The following is a 26,034-nucleotide window of genomic DNA, read 5'->3' as shown; positions in this document are numbered from 1 at the left end:
GTTTTTTCTATAAGAGTATTATGATTTAATACTATTATGATTATATAAGTATTATGATTTTCCATGGTAATGAAAAAGTTTGCTCTTGTCTCTGTCAGGGTTCCCACTCTATGATGAGATTGAAATTCAAGGACTTTCCAGGACTTTTCAAGGACCTCAACAAAATTTTCAAGGACCTTAATCTAAGACCAATTTTAAAAATTATTCTCTTCTATTTTACTAGAAGCAACAATGCTTGTTGTGGCAATAATTAATTTCAAATATAATACCTAAATGCTTTGCCTATATGGAGAGAAGAGACTATATGTTCAATGGACTAGCATTTATATTTTTTTTAAAACCCTACTCATTTTAAATATTAATTCACAAAATCATTTTCAGCACAAGCTATAACTAATGGTAATGAGGTGTTAATGGTGAAGAGAGGATTTCTTTAATCCTGGGTATTTCCACGTGATGGCTGCATGAGAGAGACAGAACTAAATCTTAGGTATTCCATAACCCCCTCCTCTCCTCTATTAAACATCATTTCTGAAATTATAAAATTAATTCATCCATAATTTACACAACCTTCTCTAAATGTTATGCAGCAACAATTCTTTCTGAAAATAAAAATTAAAAGGAACATATTCATGAACCATATATAGCTTACTTATTTTATAAAGTAATGAAAGGAAGCAATAGAATGGAAATATTTGGTGTTGTCTCTTAAGAGATAAGAAGCAAACAAAATAATACAATATGACTTTATTAACAAAAATTCTTAATTAATGAAAATATTTCACTTCAATCTTAGATAAAGTAATAAACATTGCACTTGAATTTGATATAATATGCGTTGTACTTTAATGACATAATAAAAACATTGCACTTTAATGATATAATAAAACATTGCACTTTAACAAAAATGTTTAAAAAACAAAATGTCATCCAAGTCCAACAATCATCTAAAGTAATTGATCGTGAAAAACTAACTTTACATAATAATATTCTGATTCTCACACAAAAAAAAAGTATTTAGCTATGAAACATTTATTAGTCATGAAAACTTACATAATTACTCCATAAAAAATAGAGAAATTAAATTGAAACTTAAAGTGTCCAAACTTTTTGATTGACGACCCATGATTGCAATGCAAACAAAAATTAATCACATTTGTTTAATGCTTTAGTTACTTCAGTTAGTTTGCTATCAAGTTCTTTTAGCTCTTGATTTTTTTCGTTAATAGCTTTTTTAATAGAATTTGATCTGATGAATAAATCAATGTTTTTCTTTCTCTCAGCTTCTTCAGTCAGGTTTTCATATGTCTTCTCCATTTGGGTAACATCAGTTTCTAAGTAAGCCCTCTTAGATCGCAAAAAATCCACCTCCTCTACAATAGCCTTTCTTTTCTTCTGTTTCTCTTCATTTTTCTCATTGTTGCGTTTTTCCTCTAGACTACTTAAATACCTTTAACGAGCCATAGACACTGATCTTCTCATATCATCTGTAATGGGTACATTGAGAATGCTTCCGTAACATCTTATAGTATCTTTAATGATTCTTTGAGAAACATATGATTCTTGTATCATATTCTCAACCTCAATTTTTTTATTGAACGAGAAACCTCTTTCAATGGATGCTTGACCATGTGAAAGAGTAAAAACTACTTTCATAACATGCCATAATTTATCATAAGCCTTCTTGTTCTGATTGATAAAACTATGGAAAAAGGTGTCTACCCTATCATTCTCGGTAGAAAAATTTTGAAAAGAAGACTTATTGCAAGTTACAATGGTTTCAATAAAATGCTTGAATTGAAAAATTACTTCATCACATTCTTTATCCACAACAACTTTTTTTTCATTCAAGTTCATCAAAAGTTTTTTTAAAGACTTTTGACAAGTCTCAGGCTGAAGTGCCATTTTTCTTGGATTGAAACAGGACACATTCCTTACTAAGCAATAATTAATTGGACATTTACTCAACAGCTTCTCCAGAAGTTTTGTCACAAAACTTCTGGATTCTATGCGGACATTAAACACATCTTTTGAGAGCAAACTGTTTCTTTTCAAAAGCTGCTTAACACAACTGTCCCCAACAAATCCTAGAGTTATCTTATTCACTTGATTGAAATTTATTTCATCTGAAAAATCAAACTTGCAGAGCTTTGCAGCATTTGAAAAATTTTCCATGGTTTCTTTTTTATAAACGCTAAAAAAGACAACTAACTGCTTGCTTATATTAAGTGTATCTTCAGAGAAAAATGGTAAAAGAGGTGCATCACTCTGGTAGGTCTTAAGAAAATGTTTTATAATTTTTGCTATGGCCAAAAAAACATTAAACTTCACAACAGTAAACTTGTCCTGCGCAGCTTCCCTAATGGTCAGATAACTTTTGCTACTTATTTTGGAAAACTTCCCCTTGTCTACACACTTTACATATGATTCAACATCTGACCACATTTCAATGGCTCTTTCTACTGCAGGGATATTTTCGAGCCATCTACATTTGCAAAACTTTAATGGCATCTTTTTAAGAGAAGACAGTGACAAAAAGTCAGAAGTCCTTGCAGGGCTGTCCTGAAACAACCAATAAAGCAGGGTTGGCAGGTTTTTGACAGTTTAAACCATGGTTTAAACCGTCACGTCAAAAACCTCACTGTCAAAAATGTCGAAAATGTCAAAAACCTATATTCATATGTGAAATTTAATTAATACATAAAATTTATATATTTTTTATAAAGGATAGTGTTTCTAAATATGTTCTAGAAAAAATAAATTTAAAATTTTGAAGAAACACTTATATTTTGAATAGTAACCAAAATCTTGTACTTTTGAAAGCTCACATCTTTTGTAATATTATGTATTCATTTTCATGTGTTATTGAAAATCTGCAGTGATATTATTAAGAAATTTATTTATAACCAAATTTAGTGTATAGTATAGATTATACTAAAAATTAGACATTTTTAAAGATAAACATTAGCAGTTTTGTACATTAGACATCTTTTAAAGAAAAATCTTTTTAATATTCTTTTAAATCTTCTTAATAATCTTTTTAACATAAGACAATACAAATTTAAGTGCTTTCTGTTAAATACACAGAGTAGTTAGTGTCGATTTACAGTATATTCAGCCTATTCATTTACTATGCTGAAAATTTAGTTTATCCAAATACTTGTGAATTTCATTTTGCTGAATACTATATAGTTTTGTTGAATATCTAAATATTCAGCTGTTGAATAATTACTTCTTGCTTTCAAGATATGCATTATTTGTATTCTTAATACAAGTGGAGAAAAAAAAATTAAGAGATAAAAATTGTTTTAAAATGATAAGTGTAATAATTATAAATAAATATAATAAACAATATGAATTATATTTATCATTATTCATAAATATAACTACTTTTAAATTCAAATTAACATACTGGATAATAAAGATATTCGGTATAACATTAAAAAAAATTTTTTATACACTTGTATCTTATATCAAGTTTGTATTTATACAACATAACTTGTAAGTTCCTTATAAATATTAGTTATATGTTCCTTATATGTCAAAAATGCATAGTAATAAACTTTTAATTTTCTTAAGTATCAAAAAGAAAAAAAAAATTTTTTAAAATATAAATATTTAAACAATTTTTGTGCAAAATTTTTCTGCACATGCATTTGAATATAAATTTCTGAGATTTTAAATCTGTTATTTTACCTTAATTTTAATTAAAAAATATTTTAAAACCTGCTGATTACCTATAGTATAATTAAATTTCAATATAATGCATGGCAACTGTTGGTAGTTTTGAAGTTTATATATTTTCTTGGCAAACTTCAGTTTTTGACATTTTTGACGGGTTTTTGACGGTTTAAACCAGTATTATACCCTTGTCATGTCAAAAACCACTTTTTGACGTCAAAAACCCAACCCTGCAATAAAGAGAAGAAAGAATTTCATTAATATGCCATGAAGTGGCATTTTCGCCATGTTTAAATGCATTATTCATTATGTGTAATCCACAACTGCCAATGGATATGACTTGGTGGGAATATTCCTCTTTTAATTCACATTGAAGCTTCTCATAGAATTTCCAATTAACATAAGGTCCATCCATGGATAATTGAAGTATTTTAGAGAGCTTTAAACCATCATTTGTGCATTTGTAAAAAGAGGACAAAATATTTTCTGCAGTTCCATGACCCATAAATTGGGAGGTAAGATACCTAGTGCAAACTTTACTATCAATTCCCATATACCTTACCATAATGTCCATCTGCTTAGATTGTAGAGACTGGTTTAAAGTCTCATCAAAGAGTACAGTGTAGAAATCAACACTCTTCAGCTCATTTATAAGAATCCCTTTGAAGTATGGTGCCAATCCAAAGGAGCACAAATAGGCGCACTTTGTGGCACCACAAGAAAATTGTCTCGCTATACTGCTATCAGCAAACATTTTGGAGAACAATTTATTAACCCCTTCACAGGAGTTACATGAATAATTACTAGTGATGCACTTGAGACTCCAGAGAATTTCAGCATCAAGCACACCCCTTTTGACCAGATAAGAAGACAATGTAACCTCGGACACCAAAGTTTCTGTCTCACTTGGGGCACACGGTGTTGAAGGAGTATTTACACCAGATGAATTAGATGTTGATGTCTTTGGAAAAAGAGAACTCAGGGCATGAGACTGCTTTTTTGTTTTAATTTGTTCTCCATGTTTACTACCTGAAAAACACCAAATATGTACAAACTAATACACAGAAACTGATTGTACTAGCTAAATGGCAATACTGTAAATCAGGGTTGTTAACGTTTAAAACACAGAGGAAAATTTTTTGTTTAAACGTATGTTTTTTAAACAATTTTTCTACCAATAACCAACAGCTTGCTAGAACCAAACTGTCATTTTTTTAATTATTTTTCACTTTTTTTCTAGAAGACATGATTTGATGTAAAAAAACCTCTGCCCCTTGCATTGTGAAAATAAATATTGTTATAAAAATTAAAGAGAAAATAGACATCCCTTTTTATGGTAAGTTAGTCATTAAATGTTTTTTTAAAAATTATATTTTGCATTATGTAAATTAAATGAACTAGAATATGTACGTACGTTAAACAATAACTATGATAAAGAATCAAAATATTAATATTAACCTTTAAATAGAATTATTTAATTAAATAAAAATTCGCTAATTGAATTAAAATTTATTTATATTATTGCTAGTTTATGTTGAATTTGAAGTACAGGAATCACTTTCTGGAGACCACAATCCACAAAAGAACATAGTCTCTCTTTCCCTTCTGCCATAGGAACAGCTGTTGAGTGTAGGAAATGGGCGTGGAGAAGCATAAATCAGAAAGGAATAAATGAAGAAAATCAGGGTGGGGCCAGTGATAACATCAACTTTAAAACAAATGTCCCCCCTCCCCTCCATTTTTTTCAGGAAATATAACTCTTTCAGGTGTCATGGATGCTTCTCCCCACTCCCTTTTTTTCTTCAACTAGTTGTTAAAAACATGTCAGGGATGAGAGTAGTCAGAAAGTAAAAAAGAGGAAATCCAAGAAGTTTATATATATATATANAGGGATGAGAGTAGTCAGAAAGTAAAAAAGAGGAAATCCAAGAATATATATATATAAACAAAAATTTGACAAAAAAAGTGCGATATCTAAACTTGTAAACCATGTGATTATAAATCCCGATATGAGGCTTTTAAATCAAGTAAATATGAAACTCTACATCGAATTTAAAATATGCGAAAATACAAATCATTATGCTTAATTTTTAGATCATGATACATAATTTTTAAATCGCGTGATATTACAACCGCAAAAACGAATCACGACATTGGATTTTAAGCTCGCGTGAATACGAATTGCTACATGGGGTTTTAAAAGCTCGTAAATAAAAATCACGATGTTGGTTTTTTAAATCTTGTAAATAAGAATCGCAATGTACAATATTTTAATCGCCTGAATAAGAATCGCAACGTTCAACTGTTAAATCAGGCAAATACGAAAATCGATGTTTTATAATAAAATCGCGATTTCAAAAATGCATAAATACAAAACACGATATTTGATTTTTAAATCTCGTAAATAAGAATCATAATGTACGGTATTTAAATAGCGTAAATCAGAATCGCAATGCGAAACTTTTAAATCAGGTAAGTGCGAAAATCGATGATTGATATTAAAATTGTGTGAATAAAAATCGAGATATTTGCAGTCTGGACTTGGGATTTCTAACAGGCTTGTTTGCATTGTTTTCGATTAGACATAATAAATAAAAATTTACGAGATTAACTGAATGAGCAAATAAATATTTTCACAGCAAATCCACCTCTATTTTTCTCTCTCTTTTTTTTGTTTGTTTTCACGCCAGAATACAAGAAGCAGCGACGTCTGAATTACGAAAATACGAGCTATTCCGCCGACGGATAAAAAATACGGAAAATCTTATTTTCTGTTCGTTAAATCGGAGAAAATAGTTAATATAAGTAAAAATGCGGCAGGATTAGCAGCTAGGACGTAGTTTCAATTTTCTGTTAATCTTTGAAAATCGTAAATAAATATTAATTATTTTACTTCAACGACTGAATTTTTTTAAAAAAAGCGGGATATTTATAAAAAAAAAAAAAAACGAAACTTTTAGAGAATCGGAGTTTTTGATAAAAAGGCTGAAATTCGAGAGACAAAAAAAATCTCATCCCTGTATAAAGGCCAACCAGTTTTATCCCAAGGAAATGATTTTTAGAGAAACTTCAGAGGGAGGAATAAGGACTTCAATAATTTCGCTCAGTGGAAAATTAAATTCCTCATAAAATATTTTAACTTGTGCAAAAAAAAAAATTTCAGCGGAAATTAGCGGGAAAAATGGAAAAATCAGCAAAAAAAAGCGGAAATCCGCGGAAGAATCTCATCCCTGACATGTGAATGTTTGATGAATAACGAGTGCTGATGAGCTTGGGATGACCTTCAATAGTCTTATAATTAAAATGTTCTAGAAGAATTTCAAACTTTCAACTAAGGCTCCCTGAAGAGGGGAAAAAGCAAAGTGTGTGAGAATTTTTAGACAGGGATAAAAGACCGTCCTAGGCGGAGTCAGTTTTAAAAAAATATCTAATTTGTGACGCGAAAATAGGGGGAGGAAATGCTAAATATAGAAACTTGCTAGAGAGATTTTTTTTACAATGCTCATATTTCTGTCTGATTTCGATCATCTTCCTCAGCTTATTTTTTTTATTGTTTTATCTTCAATTCTGATGCGTTTTTGTTTTATTAATATTTTTCTTCCGTTAATATTTTTGTTTCGTTTCTACTATTTTAGTTTTGTTTTAACATAACTAGTATTTAAGTTATTCATTTTAAATACCTCCTATTAAGAGGAAAAATTATACCACTGCGTTTAAGCTGTCAACAATTAAAAGAAAAAGAAGCCGTGATACATGGCTTCAAAAAAGCGGAAATCATCCCGAGACAAAACAAAACCGAAATTGAGGCTGAAAGTGTTAGTGACGGAAATGAACCAGAAATAAACAATGAACTAGTAAACCTAATTTTATCTGGTACAGAGAGTTCTGATTTTGAAGAATTTTTTAAGAGCAGTGATATAAATATATAGTGATAGGTGATATCTAAATAAATCATTCTTAAGTTTTTTTTTTTTAAACAAAATTTGTTTACATTTATCATTTATTTCTAAAACAAGATTCTGGATTTTATTTTTAAAAATTTTCATGCATATTTTAATAATTTTTGATATATTATTTTATTTATATTTTATTGGTCACTTCACTTTGCAATTAGAAAATGCTTAATTTTACTTAGAAAGTTATTGGAAATCTATTATAAAATAGGATTATTTCTATTTTTTTGTATATTCAATATCCTTCTATTGGTTTTTATTTAATTATTTAAATTATATACATATGCGTATTTAGAGCACGCGTTAAGTTTTTAATCAGTACCTGCGTTAAGTTAAAAATTCGTTAATTGTTAAAAATTCGTCGGGGCCTGTACGATAGTGCTGCGTGTCCGGTAAAAACCTTTTTTATTTCAGCCGATTTTTGAGAGAGGCGTTTCTCCGCGAAATTACGGTACTAGTTCAGACATTATCTTATTGATAAAATGTTTAATTTGGTCCCAGTTCAACCATCTTAAATAAGCGTACCCCAAATACCTTTCTCCAATCTCAGCTACTGCTAGACTTAGACTAAGTAATCACAAATGCAACAGTTTTATTCATTAAGCACAAATATAAAAAATGAAACATCTTACCTTTCATGTGTGATTTCAGAGCAGATTCTCCCATTTTTGCAATATCGATCTCCTTCATGCATAATCGGCACTTGGCTCTGAACTTGTTTTCGGGCACCGATAAAATCCATTCTTTATAAGCTGGATTATCTATCCATTGGGGATTAAAATAGCACTTCCCAGGCATAACTAGTCTAAACTACATAACACAAATACGAAGCCGTTTCTTGTATAATACGTTTTACAACTAAAAGTTAGGAAATGACGCCAACGGAAGGACAAGTGTCGATGGTAAAAGGGAAAATTTATGGAAAACTACAAGGTATATATTGTTACGAAATTCGAGAGTAATCGAGTTTCGATTAGAGAAAAGAATGATTTAAGCATATGCGACAGAAAATGAAGTGGAGTTTCGCCCCGGACGCGTTGATTGGCTGCTGTGCTCCGCGCGCTTTGCCAGACACCAAGATGTTAGGCCCCGCTAGAAATGGTGGTGCCAAAAACCACGTGAGAGAGCTCGGGAACAAAACAGAAAGAACGAGAAAAATACGGGGGTGTTTTATAAAAAGGGCCACCAGCAATATTGGATGAATTCAAGGACCTATCAAGTTTTTCAAGGACCTAAGATGTTTTTCCAGGACTTTCAAGTACCTAAATTTGGCGAAAAAAAATTCAAGGACTTTCAAGGACTCTCAAGGACCGTGGGAACCCTGTCTGTTGATATACAACTACATTAGATTGGCAAGGTTTTCAATGATGAGGAATGACAATGCATACTCGCGAATAAGTCAGATATTTTCAAGAAAATTAATGAAATAAGTTTTTCTGTAAAAAAGAATAACAATATTATTTACGAAATGTTTTTTTAATTTATTTTCAACCATATACGGCTATAATAACCAATACATGAATGGCTTAACTCAAGAATATACAAGACAATTAGATAGCACAAACTTGAGAAGGGCGACGCAAAGAAATGATTGCAGCTGATTCTAACCCACTGTCACTACACTTTTGAGCATTTTTCGATATAGTTTAGTCACCAAATACCCCATCTAATGTTAATTTTCATTGTGATATTATAATATATAATTCTCAATGTGACTAATTTATGATTCTTGAATCAAATACAATCATTCAATTATTTGAATGATTGCGTTCAAGACTGAATATTGTTCCAAATGAATCTAATTGATTCTATTGAAACTATTCCTAAATTTTTAAAAATATCTAATTTCACTTGATTTTTATTTTTAAAACAGCAAGTGATTTAAATCATCATTTTTTTATAAACATACATACTTTTAGGGTTATGATATTGTTTTAAGTTTAATTTTTTAGTTAATTAATTTAATTGATAACTGGAGGTGCTATCCAGAGAATAAAGTGAGGGGATAACATGTAGTTAGTATATTCAAATAATAAAGAAAGACTTGTTCTGTCGGCATTAAGAATAATTTATTTATTTTAATGTTTTCTTATCTAATTTTCTTTTAAATTATCAAACAGACAAATAGGCTCCCTTTCATTAAAATTCAAAAGGGTGTTGAGCTTGAATAAAAATAACCTTGATTTTATCTATTCAAAGATTAGCTTGTAATAATTAATTGTTAATAGCAATATTTTTACTTGGGGGTTATGACTATACTCTTAACAACTTTTACAGCAGAGGGCTCAATTAATAGTCTCGTGACAGATTTTCAGAATGTACCATAAATTTATCAGATTGACTTATTAAAAATCATTCAAAACAAAAAGATAACAAAAATAAATTATATGCATAAACTTACTGAAGTAGTTCTTCTTTAACTTGACCCATTTTAGTTTGAGTTGACCCAAGAAAACAGGCAGATATATTAGCTACACTGGAAGACATTGATAAGGAAAAAAGAATTTTTAATCATAGTATCTCAAAGAAAATGATACACTTTTATAATTAAAAATTACAAAGCAAAGTACGATATGACATACATTTTGATTCAAGAAGAATAAAATTCGTATTAACATTGAAACTAATATAAGTTCTTACATTTACTGACTTACAGTTTCTATAAAATTACAATCAATTCATAATTTAAAAAGTAATGTTTTTTTTTCACAGCTGGAAATTCAAGGTTGTTTTATAATTATATAGCAAAGTTTATATTTTAATTCAAACAAAATAGCAATTTTAAACAGATAAATTTTTGCAATGTAATAAAAAATTATGTACAGTAGGGAACCGATTATCCGGAACGATCGGGACCATCGCTATTCCGGATAACTGATTTTCGCTACAAAAAGCCGTTTTTTTATTGTTAAACCAAACTAAAAAATTTTTTTTTTGTGGAAATAATCTTAAAAAGAAGAAAAAACGATGGAGTAATACACTAATGATTATTTCCAAAATGATGGTAAGGTAAACATCTTTCNTTTCTATTAACCGAGATTTCTGATATCCGAGGTACTAGCGGTCCTAATTAGCTCGGATAATCGAGGTCTTACTGTAATGCTTTTTTTTTTTCACAGCTGGAAATTCAAGGTTGTTTTATAATTATAATATAGCAAAGTTTATATTTTAATTCAAACAAAATAGCACTTTTAAACATATACATTTTTGTAATATAATAAAAAATTATGTATTTTGAGTTTAAAATAAATTTCAAAAAGAAATTCTTGATATCATCCCAATGAAAGATTACATTTTTATTGTTTAAAAAATGAATTAGTATTGCTTAGTTCAAAAAAATTTTGTGAGTGATAATATATGCTTAAAATTATTCAAAAAATTACCTTAATGACATGACTTGATCTTCCATTAATGATATTAAAGGTGAAACAACAACTACAGGTTTGTCAGAATACACACCAGGATATTGGTAGCATAAACTTTTACCATAGCCTTGGATAAAATAAAAAGTAAAATTAGAAACAAAAATCCTTAAAATATAATTAAAAATAATTCTAAGTGAACATATGTGTTCCACATAAAAATATGTTATTACGCGGTTATGAAACACTATAAAATGTACTTGCCGGTAGCCATAACTGCGCTGACATCTTTATGCTCTACCAGCACACTATGAATTATTTTCCACTGCATTCTAAAAAAATAATAAAAAGCAGTAATAAAGTACATAAGTTTGAAATAATATTTAGTGAAAAAAATTTTTTTTGAACACATCTGGAAAAATAAAAGTAAAAATAGTTAATAATAATAATAAAATAATCAGAGAGTAAAATAATTGTAAGTAATTGTTATTCTGCCTTTGTTCCTTAAGGACAATAATAGATTGGAAAGTCAGAAAAATTGTCGTCCCAGTAACTCACAGGTAGGTCAGTGTTAAAATTTTTGACAGAAATGAGTAAAAACTTCATGTTATTGATCAGAATCAATGATGCTCTCAGCACCTGATATGATATAGGTTATACTTTTATCTTAGATGCTCATAGAAGATGCATAAATGATAAGAGAAAATTTTATATATAAAATTTGCTCTCTTAGACAACTTGTCTCCACAAATCCACCACATCACATCTTCTCACAGCACAGAATAGTATTTTGCTATTATGATATTTCAATGGTTAATTAAAAACACATAAATTTTAATAATTAATTCAAATTAATAATTCAAGATTTTAACTTAAACTGTTAATAATCTCTAAGAATTATGTGAAGTTTTAGAATGCTAATCAGAGATTATATTCCATTTTCGAATCATATGTGACACAACCAACATTCACACAAAAGTTAACAAAATGAATCGTTATAAGATGCCAGAATTCCAAAAATCTGATTTAAATAAATTAAAACTAGATCTAATAATATGATTTCATTTTTAAAACAATTAAAAGTTTTGAATATATAATTATAACTTTCTTTAAAAGCCAAAACATACTACAAAGAAAAGATACTTTGTTATAAAGCCTAAATTTGAACTGAAAACAAAATAACTATCTGTATTAGTACAAATTTATTTAATATTTTGCTACTGAAATTTATTTCAAACTTCACAAATCTATTAATAAACATCTTTCAAATTTAAAATCTCAACAAAAAAAAATGTTGTCATTCCATTTTTTATTGTTTTTATGTGCCTTAAAAATGATATTAGAGCAAAAAGGAACAATATGAACAACATTTATTATAAAAAGAATTACTTTTCAGGAGCATGAATATTTTGAAGTAAAAATTGGTAATTTTTTAGCATGTTGTTTTTTTGATATGCAGTTCTTCAGTTTGCATATTTTAAAAAAGGCATCAATGATTTGAGTCACACATGTATATATGTAGTGATTTGTGAAACAATGAAGGAAAAATACAATAATTAATTTAGAATTGAACTTAAAAAATTTAATAAGGAAGGAAAATATGTATAACAGACCGACACTGATAGCGGAGAGCTGCCTACATGCAGCATCGCAGAACAAAGACTGACGACTCATATCTTAAAATCATATTTTTTACTATACAATATTAGAAATTATTTTTACACATGTTTGTTAAATTAAAAATTTACAACTTATTAATTTATGTTCTGAAAGACAAATGAAATAGCGGAATTTGAAGAATTGAAACTAGATTACTTTATACAACCATGAGTTTTGTAATGCTGATTTGTTTTCTTTAATTATATTCAGGCAAATTAATTTCATCGTTTTTTCATCACTTTATGTTTAAAAAATTGAGAAGTTTTTTTTTAATTTGTATCATTTTTGCTTGTTTTTCTGTATTAACAATAATGCAGCATTTTAATGGAGTGTTTCTAATATACTTTATTTTTTTATTGCCACTTTTTTTCTGTACAGTAAGACAGTAACATAGAAAACTGTGTTTGTTTGTGAAAACTGTGCCTGTTATATTTTTTTCAGAAAATATTATTTTCAGCCTTTCAGTTTTTATTTTGAGAATCAAGTCATTTTATTATTGATATTTTTTTACAATCTTTATTATTTTAAACATTTTTATTAAAGTTTTTTTCTCCTTACCCCATACCAATAATACAGCTAATACTTAATTAATTTTAAATAATGATTTAAAAATTCTTTTTGCTAATAGCCGCCAAATCACTATTCATTGCATTCCTAAAAGCAATACAAAATAAAAAAGATCATACGGTCTAAAGGAAGGATGTCCAAAAAATTGTTTGAGAATCCTAAAATGTTCTTCTGATGGAGGATCACATTCTAGAAAGGAAGATAAAAATAATACTAATAAACAAAATATTGTCAGTTAAAATTAAAGTAATTAAAACAATTTATGAAAATAGAAATGAAGTATTAAATACTCACTATAAAAACACGTAGTTTACAAAATATTTTAAATAAGAAACTTTTATTTACCGTCTTTTTACGTATACAGTCAATTCGCTATAACTCGAATATTACTATAACTCGATTTTTCTATGAGGTCCCGACCCTTTTATCTTCAATTTCATGTTAATTATTCTCGATTACTCGAATTTTACTCCCTTTAACTCATTTTTTTTTTGGATCTTTTAAAGCAATAAAAAAAAAACCTAGGAGCTGATATCTTGCCCCTTCCTTTGCAACTACAATGTCTTTCGCACTCTTTATGGAGAAGCTAAATCTGTCCCTCCTTGAAGTATGTGAACAGTTTTTAAATGAAACATTACCAAATTTACTTCAAGGATACAGATAAAATGATGTTTTCAATATTGATGAAATGGGCTCATTTTTTACATGTCTTCCAAATAAGACTAAGTTAAGGATGAAAACTGCTCAGGGGGTGAAATGAGCAAGGACCGTTTGACTGTCCTAGTTGGAGGAAATGCCCTTACTTGTTATCGGAAAATACCGAAATCCCCGATGTTTCAAGAATGTAAAAACGTATCCTTTGGATTACAAGTCTAACAAAAAGTTTTAGATGACATCAGTTTTATTTGAAGACTAAGTAAGAAAATTGGATCGGAAATTCTTCGCTAAAAAAAGAAAAGTGATACTCTTTATGGATAAATGCACAGCGCATAGTGATCTGCCTAATTTGAAAGCAGTAAACTTGCAGTTTCTCCCGCCAAACACAACAGCAAAGTTGCAGCTGATGGACCAGGGTATCATAACGTGCTTCAAACAGGCTTATTGTAAATGGCTTGTCAGAAAAATGATCTTAAATATTGTAAGCATTTAGAAGATTTGTAATTAATAAGCATTAATTAAATAATCCGACAATATTTTGAAAGTCCAAAACCGAAACTAACGGTAAGTCGAACTTCCGATATGTCGAAGTTTTTGGTCAGTCTTATCAGATTCGAGTTATCGCGAATTCACTGTATTTTGTTGTACAAATGATGAATTTTTTTTTAACAAAAGAGAATTTTGAAATCTATAATTTTTTAAATTATGCATTATTTTTTAACAATAAAAATCGCTATTTTTAAAAATCCAAGTATCATACAGAAACTAGATAACCAAGTATACATAGATACATATTTAAAACTAGCAAAATGAAAAATTTAAACTACTACTCTTTTTAAGCAGAGGTGGACGAACCGTGGTGTGTCAGTCAGTTCAGATATTACTCAATGCAACTATTCATTTAAAGTTATTATTAACTTTTAACATTCCATCCATTGGCAAGATTATAATGATTACATTTCTTTCCCTCATTATCTTTTTATGCAAGAGATCACTCATGAGTATTGTAGATAGATGTTCTATTTAAGCTGGTGTAAAATAATTAGTTTAATTGTGTGATTAAGGTATCCTTTTCCAGCTCTAAGCAATTTAGATTCCTTCAGTCTTTATCATGATTTATCATTCTCTCATTATGAACATAAAACAATAAAAGTGTTAAGAGTGTTGTGTTTCATATGGCTTTATTAGGAATTCAATCCAGAAAATTTGACAGCTCATTGCATCTCAAAGGAGCAGAAAAATAACAAAGAAACAATTCAACAATTTAGGTAAAGTGAACAAAAAAGAACAATAAACATTTGAATCAATAAACATTTCAACAATATAAAATTTTAAACATTAACATGAAAAAGGTAAAGTTAGTGACAATTCATGAGAGTTCTTGCGTCCCAATACAATTTAGTGACATTCCCACTTTTCTGGGAGTTCCTATCTAGTCCCTTGCACAATAAGAGGTGATCAGAGTTTAATACACCTGTGTCACAAATTGGGCATGCTTTGCTGGGAAGAATTTTAATGTTATATAAATGTTCTGATAAGCAATCGTGGCCTGTTTTAAACCGAAAATGGGTAATTGCTTCCTTATGTGGTTGGTAACAGAGTAATTTCAAACTGTCTTGAATATTTTCCCATATTTTGCCTTTTGATTTTATAGTTAAATCATAAGTATTTATTTCGTTGAGTTTTTTTTTCATAACATATTTTTAAGAGTATCAGGTGTGACGGTTGTTATTTCTTGGGGCATAGTTAACAGTTAAGAGTCACATTAAAGTGTTAAGAGTCACATACAAATCTGAACACGTCTGCCAAAAAATTGGGGCATGACATGCAAAAGGTTGGTCTGGTCATCTTTGATTTAAAGGGCAAAATAAATTTTAAACTTTTTGATGAAAACAATAATTTACCAAACTGTTCTTCTTTTGATGGAAGTATCACTGAATCTTCAACATCAGAATCACAGCCATTAACAAGATTTCCATTTTCTTCTGGTACTTCTGTAGTTCCTTCGGTAGAGTTGAAACTATTTTCAGCATCTTCACAAGCCTTAAAAAAGATATATAATACTTAATATATCTTTTACATATATATCTTTATATATTTTTTACATATATCTAATACATATATAATACTTTAACAGGGATTCCTTAACTTAAATGAATGATAATCTACATTAGAAAATTACATTTTCGTAACTTATCTACCAAAACTATTTAAGAGAAAAAATAAATATTTGAATGCAAGAAAGTTTCCAGGCAAAATAATTATGTCTAGGTTTTACTTTTATTACTCTAAAATTGAAACAATATTGATGTATAAAGTTTAAATGAATATTGTTGTTTCTCTTTTTTTTTATCAACAACTGCTCTGCTTTTATTTTCAAAAAGTTGCATAGTTGTAGTTTTATCAACAGTTAGATATTTTATGAATTATTTGTTGAGGGTTAAAAATGCTAACAGAATTCCTATGCATTTTTTCCCATCATGTAATTCAATTATACTTATTTTTCAAAATCAATTTTACATGTAATAATAATAACAATAATTTAAGTAAAAATTTAAAAACGTTACTCACCAAAAAAAAGTTTTCAATTAAATCAAATATTTCAGAATATACCTCAGCTAATTTAAAAGATGCAACATTATCAGGAAACGGATTTATTTTTTACTTTTTTTAGAAATATTTTCATCTAAATTGATCTAAACAAATTCATAATACAAACAATAAAATTTGAAATCCAATTCCAAAATCGTAAGATTTATTCATTTCCCTTCCTTTAATTATGCATTACTTGTGAAAGTCAGTACTAATGGAGAGAGGTTTTTAAAATTAATTTTACAAACAATCCCCCCCCCTCCTTGAAGGATATGCTTTCTTGGTTTATTTTTTTCTTAATTTAAAATGTCTTATTTTAGGAAAAGGAAAGAGTTAATTCAACTTAATTATGGTTGCGCTGTTGCTAAATTGCTGTGTTTAATTTACAAATAAAAGTTCTGATGAAATATTAATCCAAATAAAAGAAAAACTATGCTGTATACACATAATGTTAATATACATTATTTGTAGTTTTTACTTTGTTTTAACTTTATTTATAGTTACCGTGGCAATTTTTTTAAATTAGTGTTAGAAACACTATTAAATAATAGTTTTATGACTTAAGTCACAAGACCTTCAAAGTAATAATAAAATATTCTATGGATTTAATCATTTTATGATAGGTTAATAAACAATAAATTACCAAACTATACACAAAAAAAGTTAATTTGGAGAAAGTAAAATTTTCTATGGAAAAACTCTATGGACAGACATTGAAAAAATTTATGCTCGATTCACAATACCGATGATGGTACTAAAAAATTCTTCAAACAAAAGCGATCCTAAACGAATAAGAATAAAGAAGAAAATTTAAGAAATAAGTTCGGGTGAAAAATAATTTGAAACAATAAAATTGCTTTAATTCAAAGATAATCAAGGTGACTTAAATGTTTCTTAAACTGATCTTGAGCTTGTCTGATGTGAGGCACCTTTGCTTTAGTAGTTGAAATAATAAAATTGTTTTAATTCAAAGATAATTAAGATGACTTAAATGTTTCTTAAACTGATCTTGGGCTTGTCTGATGTGAAGCACCTTTGCTTTAGTAGTTGAAACAATAAAATTGTTTTAATTCAAAGATAATTAAGGTGACTCAAATGTTTCTCAAACTGATCTTTTTGTTTGAGCTTGTCTAATGTAAGGCATCTCTGCATCAGTAGTTGAAACAATAAAATTGTTTTAATTCAAGGATAATTAAGGTGATTTGAATGTTACTCAAACTGATCTTTTTGTTTGAGCTTGTCTGACGTAAGGCATCTCTGTTTTAGTAATTGAAACAATAAAATTGTTTTAATTCAAAGATAATTAAGGTGACTTAAATGTTTCTCAAACTGATCTTTTTGTTTGAGCTTGTCGGACGTAAGGCATCTCTGCTTTAGTACCATTTTGTGCCAAATGCTCCAATTATTTCTAGTTCCATTTTTTTGGATTGTCTGCTTTGCTTATGAAGTCTGGCAATTCCTTAACAGAGCTGAGGTGTAGCTCCTTGAGATGGAGAGTGCCTTAAGTAGTAAATCATGTAATGGCAAGTGCATCACGCTCATATAAAATGTGATATGCTCATTCCACATCCTTCTAGTTTCCTGCATATTGATTCCTGTTAAAAAAGTCCCATTCCATGAAGGTGTTTCCTGACACGTTGATGCTCAGTGATGAAGTCCACAATTGTTTGTAACTTCAATCTTGGGAGTTTCTTAAACTCTGATAGCTCAAGAAATACTCCAACTTTTTTTTTTATCGCTAATTATCGTAATAAAAAAATTTAACTACAAAATAAATCGATAATGGAGGAAATACTCTCAGCATTTTTTAAAATTTCTTTTATCATTAAATAGTGTTTATAGATGCTACTAAGCTATTTGCAATATTTTCTTAAGTAATGAGTAGAAATTTAAATCATAGCTTATCTAAACGTCACAAAAATAGTGTTATTGCCAATCCTTTGAGTGAGCTAGAATTTTCTTCAACATTAACGATGTCATGTATGGCAATATTGCCTTTCTTTTGCTTTTCATCAATGCAACTGAGATCAATAAATTCTGATAGTTTATACTTAATGCATTACATAATGTGTATAAAATTATAATACCCTACCACTTGGTAGATATTATAGTAGGTACGCAAAGTACAGCTGATGCAAAGTATTGCCTCAAACTACTTCTTCAAATATTCATCTACAAAACTTAAATATTTAATTTTAAACAAGTCTTATTTACGAACAAAAAATTTAAAAATGCATTGAAAAATTTACAATAGAGCATTAGATTTTTATTATGATATACTTTTTAGCTAAATGTGTTACATATCAACCATTGCTATTCATATTGAAAATAAGAAAGATAATGATAAATAAAATGTTACTTTTTGATAAGATTAAAGGGGCCTATTTAAAGCTTTTTGCTGTGTTTTATTCTTAGAGATATGGGAGAAAAATGCTTTGAAAAACTGTAATAAATAAATGTTATAATATTCTATTTACTAATTTAATTACAAAAAAGCATTTATAATATTTACTGAGGTTTTTATTTTTTTTTATTGGCACTTTTATTAACAACCAAAAATAGTCAAAGATTCATAAACTATTTTCCCCCTATTTTAAACTATTTTTTATAAATAAACTCCTCAAAGATGTTTTTCAACATATTTAATAGTCAGATAAGTAAACTTTCACCACAGTTGTAATTTTATTTTGTAATTTAAATTATTTCAAATCAGATTAAACAAATGAGAAAAATACTTAAATCTGGATTAATCCAATATGATTTTGATTTCACAATAAATTTTAAAAATAATTTTGAAACTACCAAATGAGTTTTTTTTCCATCTCATCCTTTCTATAAACATAAATGAAGAAACTGGAATTTAAACTTTTTATATTTATTTGATTGTGATCTATATTTCAATTTGAAACTGCTTTAAGAAGTGTTAAATCAAATGCTTTTTCACGGATTTTAAAAAAAAAACAATCCTGAAATGATTCATATGTCCAAACATATAATTAATAATATAAATCAAAGAACAGACATGTTTACAATTAAAATGATTGGTAGAGGAGAAATTAAAGGTGATGACTCTGGCCACAATTAAATAATTATAAGTGGTCTCCCAGAACAGCAATCAATGGAAAAGAATGATATACTGTTTAGGTTATTTGATTTTGTTTCATGCTTTGCTCTTTGTTATTGTCACAAAAAGGCATTTTTCCTTATAATTGTAAACATCTTAAATTCTTTGTATTGTAATTTTTCTTTTAAAGTAACTTTAAGAGATGCAGGTAAAAGGAGCAGTGAAAATGTGTATGGACTAGTTACATCTTTTTAGTTACTGATCCTCTAGACCAGTGACTAAATTTACTTTAATATCTACCCATGATGACATATTAATGAAAAAATTTTTCATGATTTTGACTTTTTAAAAAGGAGCAACATTTATATTGATAATACCAAATATTCCTATTAGGCTGATGATTGATTATAATTATTATTTTAATGATTCAGTGAACAGTTAAGTGTCTTATGTTTTGCGTAATGAACATCAAACATAAGAAAAGGGATGGTTGATGTTAGAATAATTACAAACAAATTATTAGGCCAGATATCTTTTTTTTTTTATATCTTTCATATTTGGATGAAAGTTTTTTCGCACACTTTTGAACAATGAAAATAAAAAACGCTTTTCCCTTTTTTAATTTTTTTTTCTACACTTGCGGCTTGTTAAAAATTAGTATGCATAATGAGATATCACCATAAAAAAAATTTTTAAAAATTTATCTCACAATTTAAAATATTCATCTTACTTTTTTTTTACATTTCTGTGATGACAGTAAAAAAATACTACATTATAATCAATTAATGCTGAACTTAGAAATAAAAAATAACTGCCAAAAATTAGCTGCAAAGCGGCATCAAAACTATTCGTAAATTATTTTGATTTAAGACAATACAGTATAGACCCATAGACAAAGAAATTAAAGGATGATAATGTAAATACATTCAATTTAGGAAGAGAAAAAAATTCTTCAAAGATTATTAAAATAAATAAAAAATTTATTAAAAAAACTGGGAATACAATATATTATTATACTCAAAAAAGAACGTTATAAATAATTAAAAATAATGTAATGAAGATAAAAACTTTTATCATGTCGCCCAAATCTTCCTCTTCCAAACCATAAGATTCTTCAAAATCACTGAATTCGTCAATAGTAATTTCCTCCTAAAAGATTTCAAAATAGTTTAAAATTATGAGTAGGATAACAAGTCTTAAACCTATAGATGCTAAATAATTCAACACTTAGAATTATAGATAAATATTACTCTTAATTTTAATGGTTGATAAGTTCATTATTTAGGTTTATGATAAGAAAGTGATGAGAAAAAAAATACACAACTGCTCAAGCAAACCGTCACCATTTCACCTGTGGAAAAACTGAAACATTCTCAAGAGAAAACAGAACTCATTTATTAATGAACTTCTTATTTTAAAAATTCATAGTACAAATTGTAACAGTTCTGGCTTATTTTTTATCAGAAATGGCATGAACTATACTCTGTTCAGTGAGGATCGATAAGGGAAAGAAAATAAAGGTTTGCTGCCAGTTTATATATTATCTGTTATACATATCATCTGCTGGTTCCTCGCTGAGTTGGTATTTTATTTCTCACTTTTTATTTTATTTTATAACCGTCGTTGAACAGCCGATCCAACCCCATAGCTTTGTAATTTTGAACCCAATCCAGAAGAGAAGGGAGAAATTTGCCTTCGTGGAGGACTGTTCGATGGATCTATCGGCATTTGTGTTACATGGGGAGGAAGACACGAAAAACTCCTATGGCCGGCGAACTAGGCAAGAGAACTAGGTTACTGAATACACTTTTCTCATTCCTGTAATTTACAACATTATACTATTTTTTTTAACGCTGTTTTAATAAAGATGCTATGTTTTACTAATATTTTGATTATGTTATGTGAATTAATTTTTATTTATGTAATTATTTTTTACATTTATTTTGCTTATAATATTTAATGATATAGAATTCAAAACAAATGTTCCCAGTAACAAGAATTAGATGTTCATGAATTACATATCCATGTTAGGTTCATAAAACGGTCAGGAATAGAAGTTGAAAAATTCTTAAGGCTCAAAATTTTAAAATAAAAAGCTCTGCTTTTAAAATGAGCCCTTCTTTTGTTAAAATATATTTAAAAATCCAATAAATAAAAAAAGTCCTTTGGTTGAAATAGTTAAGTAAATAAAAAAGCAAACTTAATCTTTATAATTAAAATAAAAAAAAAGAAAAAAAAAAAAGAATTTTGCTTGAAAATTAGTCATAAAATCTGATTAAAAATAGGAGATATAAATGATTGAATTGAAGACTTATGATTGATCATGAAATAAAATTAAAACAAACAACCTCACTTTATTTGAAAAGCGTTAGCTTTTCATCATTCGATAACCTAATAAATATGTAAAGCAAATTTTAATGAAAAAAAAAAAAACTGTTTATCTGAGCTTCGATCAGATTTAATTTTTTAAAAAAATATTTTGATTCTGGTGAATGGCTTAAATAAAAAAGTTATTTCTGCAGTTATTTTGCTCAATTAAATAGCAACATGCTTCATGAAATGTAAGAAAAAAAGACAAAATTAAAGGTCAAGACTCAGTATAATTTATTAATTTTACTAAGTATTTTTTTCAATCCATCTTAAATAATTTTTTTTTTAACTGACTCAATTTTCTGAAAAAATTATTTTATTATTAGAAGATTACTGGCAGTTATATATGGATAGAAAATAGAATCTCCATATAAATATAATGCCTCTAACACTAATTTGCATCATAAGCATATTACGGATTGTATGGCAGGTATAACTGGAATTTCTGATGATTACTTCGAGTTAAGGACTTTCGCCAATCATTTACAGAGGGTTAGTTTAACAGCAAGAAAATTGAAGAAAACTTATTTCAAACATAGAAACTAGTATAAAACTGTAAAATTTGCTTATTAATTTATAATAAATCATAATTTTTAAATAAAAAACTACAAATTACCTTAGAGTAATCTTGTATAATACAAATATCATTTAAAGCAGTAGTAGCTACTCGAATTTTCGACATAATTTGATCTAAGTTTTCCTTCTTCACCGTTCCTTTTCTCAAGGAATCGGTAACATTTTGCAAACATGTCTCCAAATAGGATATTTCTTTATCTAAGCTCATCTTTAGCATACAAACCTCTAAAATAACGCAAGATATTGAATTGAAAGACATAGCTTAAAATAAAATCAGATAACACAAGGCAAAATATTAAAATACAGTAAACCTTACTTTTTAGTAAGGTAAGGTTTAATAAGCTAGTCTTTTTAAAATCTATCTTTCTGTAGTTAAAATACTGAAATTGGTCATGAGAAATTTTTGTTAATTAAAATTTTAATAAATTAATTAAATTAACAAAGCTAGAAAAACCAACAAATGTTTCCTAGGTACTTTACAATTAGCAAGCGAAAGGTCAATAAAAATTTTGATAAAAAAAGTAGATAAATTTTGTTTCATTGATTTTGTAAACACATAAAATCAAATAAACTAAAATAAAAATATTTGAATTTTCTTGTGCCTAGTTAAACGAAAAGTACTGTTTCTTGACAAGTCTGTAGAGTGTTTAGGAATACTTCCATGAATGTCTACCTATGCAAAAATAAGCATCAAGTTTTGACTACTTCTAGGCAGTGGCATGAGAGAAACTAAAAACAGGGGTTATTTCCTTATTATGATTTGTTGAGTCAACTACAATCGCCAAGATGACAAACAGATTTTAAACTAATTAAAAAAAAATTTATAAAACAAACATGTAGATGTTTGCCGGAGGTGGCTACAAGTTATACCTTTCAAGTTGGTCCCTTTCTGTGATGTTTTTTTAGTTATTCACAGGCCGCTGCTAGGAAGTTGCCAATGGCGATTATTCTACCACAGATCAAGATATGGAAATCTTCCCTAGAAGTACAATGGAAGATGTTCTGCGATACTGTGTTCTGCGATAGAACGTCAAGCTTCAGCAACTGTCAGCCAGTGAACCGCGAGAAACTAAAAGAACTATCACAAGAGAGAACAAACTCGAAAGGTACAAATTGTAACCACCCCGGGCAAAACACAGCATATTTTTTATTATTTTCTTTTGTTCGTTTAAAATATAGTTGGGCTTAGGGACAATTGGATAGCTAATTAGACTAACCTGATCACAATACAAAATTAATCCAAAATAAAACACAAAAAAGAGAAAACTCACAACTCGTATCTACCTCAGGTAGGAGCGTCAATCTCTCAACAAAAAATAAGCACTTTTTAATCACTCAATTAACATATTTAAGTACTATATACATTAAAAAAAAAATAATTTTCAAAGACTAAACATGGTTATGATAAAATGCAGACTCCCAAGTAATTCATCAAATATGTAACATGATTGGCACTATCATACATTACGGACCAACGGTACGCCGAAATGGATTGTGGTTGAATGAATTGTGAAAGCATTGAATAGAACAATGTGAAAATCACGCTTTTTGCATAATACGCAGCGAAAATTGATATGGTAAAAAAAGAAAATCTCATTTTCGAAAAAGGAAAATTCAGCACTTTTTAAAAACACCCCATGAAAAAAGCACCTATAAAGGCTCTTAAAAAATGAAAGTAAGCACTTTTAAAAAACACTATGCACCATGTCAGGCAAGGCAACATATATCTTTTATTTTGAAGTATTTCCATATCAGTACCTCTTCTCACAACCTGCAGTCACCAAGGAGATTTTAAATTTACATACATTTAAGAAGAAAAAAAATATTTAAACTTCACCCAAGGGATGGTTACCATCACCCAAACCTTGGTGATTATTTTGGCACAGGTTCCAGCATGGAAATCATCTCTTTTATTAAATTATTCCATATTAAAAAACTGGGCATCTCAATTGGCGCGAACAGGTATTAATATGGAAAACATCTCTTGTATTTATAGAAATTGTTATATAAACATGAAGGAATGGAAGTTGAAACCTGACAGTAGCTAAGTTATATAAATACAATATAACCATAAATCTCCAGCCATTGTTTGAGGCTGATTTTAAACAACGGAATTAAAATAATAAGTTAAACAAAAATTGTCAAAGGCAAAACATATATAATTTTTTTACAAGATTTAAAAGAGTTCAGGCGTGCTATTCTGTAAGTGAAGTTAAAGTGTTCTGTAGATAAAATATCAAAAAGCATTGACAGAATAAATATCAAGTGAGATTTTTCACAAACTCAAAATTTATTCCCAGAAAAATAATATTAATTCTAATTTTTTTTTTAATGTTAAACTTAAAATATGAATAAATAAAATGTATAGTTACAAGTTTTAGGAGGAAAAATTAACTTAATTGAAAAGATATCAAAACAAACATTATTGGAAAAGCGCCATTAATTTAAACTTTTCATTGCCATTTATTTCAAGTAAAAATTTCACGCATGTCTAAAATCTGATTAAACTTAAAGCATTTATACCGTTTAAAAAGTTTTATCGAGTAAAGAGAAATCTATAGAAAATTAGTGCAAAACTAGTGAGTTTTCAATCGTAAACGTTTGAAATTTTTCAGAATGTAATAATTAATAATGTACTAAAAAATACATGTATGTGTCTGATTAATATCTAAAATTACATTTATTAACTTACTTACATTATCAAAACTCATATTTATCAGGAAAGGAAATCGTAATGTACTGCAGATAGAAGATATGATACCTCTCAACTCCATTGTTATGATTTGTTCCAAGAGAAAATCGTTTTTCGATTTTTATTTATTTTCCACTTTTCTCTTTTTATTGAATTTGAGTTAGACTTATAATTCAAAAATGAATTTAAAAAAGAAACCTGATAAAAATGTAACGTCTGCTACTGGAAGTAAGCATCCCAAGGTTTCTGAGATGGTCTTATTAGCCATTGCTATGTTGAATGAGCGAAACGGTTCTTCTGTCCAAGCGATTAAGAAATATATCTCGCAGTTTTTTAATATCGAAATAAAAAACTTATCATTACACGTAAAGAAGTATTTGATCTTTGCCGTAGCGTCTGGAACGCTCGTACAAACTAAAGGAAAAGGAGCTGCTGGTTCTTTTCGACTTGGGGGCAGTATGAAGTTTAAAATGAGCGAACTTTTGGCCAGGTATCCAAACCAAAGTAAAACCGAAGTTTCTGATTCAAAATCTAATAGTGAGCCGGCTTCTGCTGAAATGAAGAAGAAGAAAGCACCCAAAAAGAAATCAAGACGAGCTGTGTGAAATTTTGAGTGTAAACAAACTTAGATCAACTAAGTGAATGACTTGCATATGACTTTCATGGGAATAAAATTCACCAAGACGTCTTTACATTCACTGTTTTCATCACAAAATATCCTTTTTATTAATAATTGTACACTTATTTCAAACTATTAATTTCAAGCCTTCCGATGGCTTGTTTTGTGCTTGGGTATTTAAAACTCAATATTTGCATTTTTATTCACGAATTTTATATTTAACACTTTAATAACTGTTTTTT

The 26,034-nt window shown here is 28.4% G+C and overlaps 2 protein-coding genes across 2 annotated transcripts in view; one reads left to right on the top strand and one right to left on the bottom strand.

Annotated features, from left to right (window-relative positions):
- Window positions 1-24,966, bottom strand: part of LOC107436518 (bifunctional 3'-5' exonuclease/ATP-dependent helicase WRN) — a 48,832-nt gene extending 23,866 nt beyond the window's left edge. The window contains 8 exon segments of the mRNA XM_071180069.1: window positions 10,036-10,110; window positions 11,018-11,126; window positions 11,261-11,328; window positions 13,342-13,411; window positions 15,784-15,922; window positions 20,604-20,684; window positions 22,522-22,706; window positions 24,854-24,966. Of these exon segments, the coding sequence (XP_071036170.1) occupies window positions 10,036-10,110; window positions 11,018-11,126; window positions 11,261-11,328; window positions 13,342-13,411; window positions 15,784-15,922; window positions 20,604-20,684; window positions 22,522-22,698 (719 nt within the window). The 5' untranslated portion in view covers window positions 22,699-22,706; window positions 24,854-24,966.
- A 386-nt stretch (window positions 24,967-25,352) lies between these two features.
- LOC107436519 (histone H1-like) lies at window positions 25,353-25,778 on the top strand. Its single transcript, XM_043041599.2, has one exon. The coding sequence runs from the start codon at window positions 25,353-25,355 to the stop codon at window positions 25,776-25,778; it is 426 nt and encodes a 141-aa protein (XP_042897533.1).
- Window positions 25,779-26,034: the final 256 nt, after the last annotated feature.

The sequence above is a fragment of the Parasteatoda tepidariorum genome, chromosome 4, assembly GCF_043381705.1.
Source record: "Parasteatoda tepidariorum isolate YZ-2023 chromosome 4, CAS_Ptep_4.0, whole genome shotgun sequence".
NCBI lineage: Eukaryota > Metazoa > Arthropoda > Arachnida > Araneae > Theridiidae > Parasteatoda > Parasteatoda tepidariorum.
This window is presented reverse-complemented; position numbering and strand designations above follow the sequence as displayed.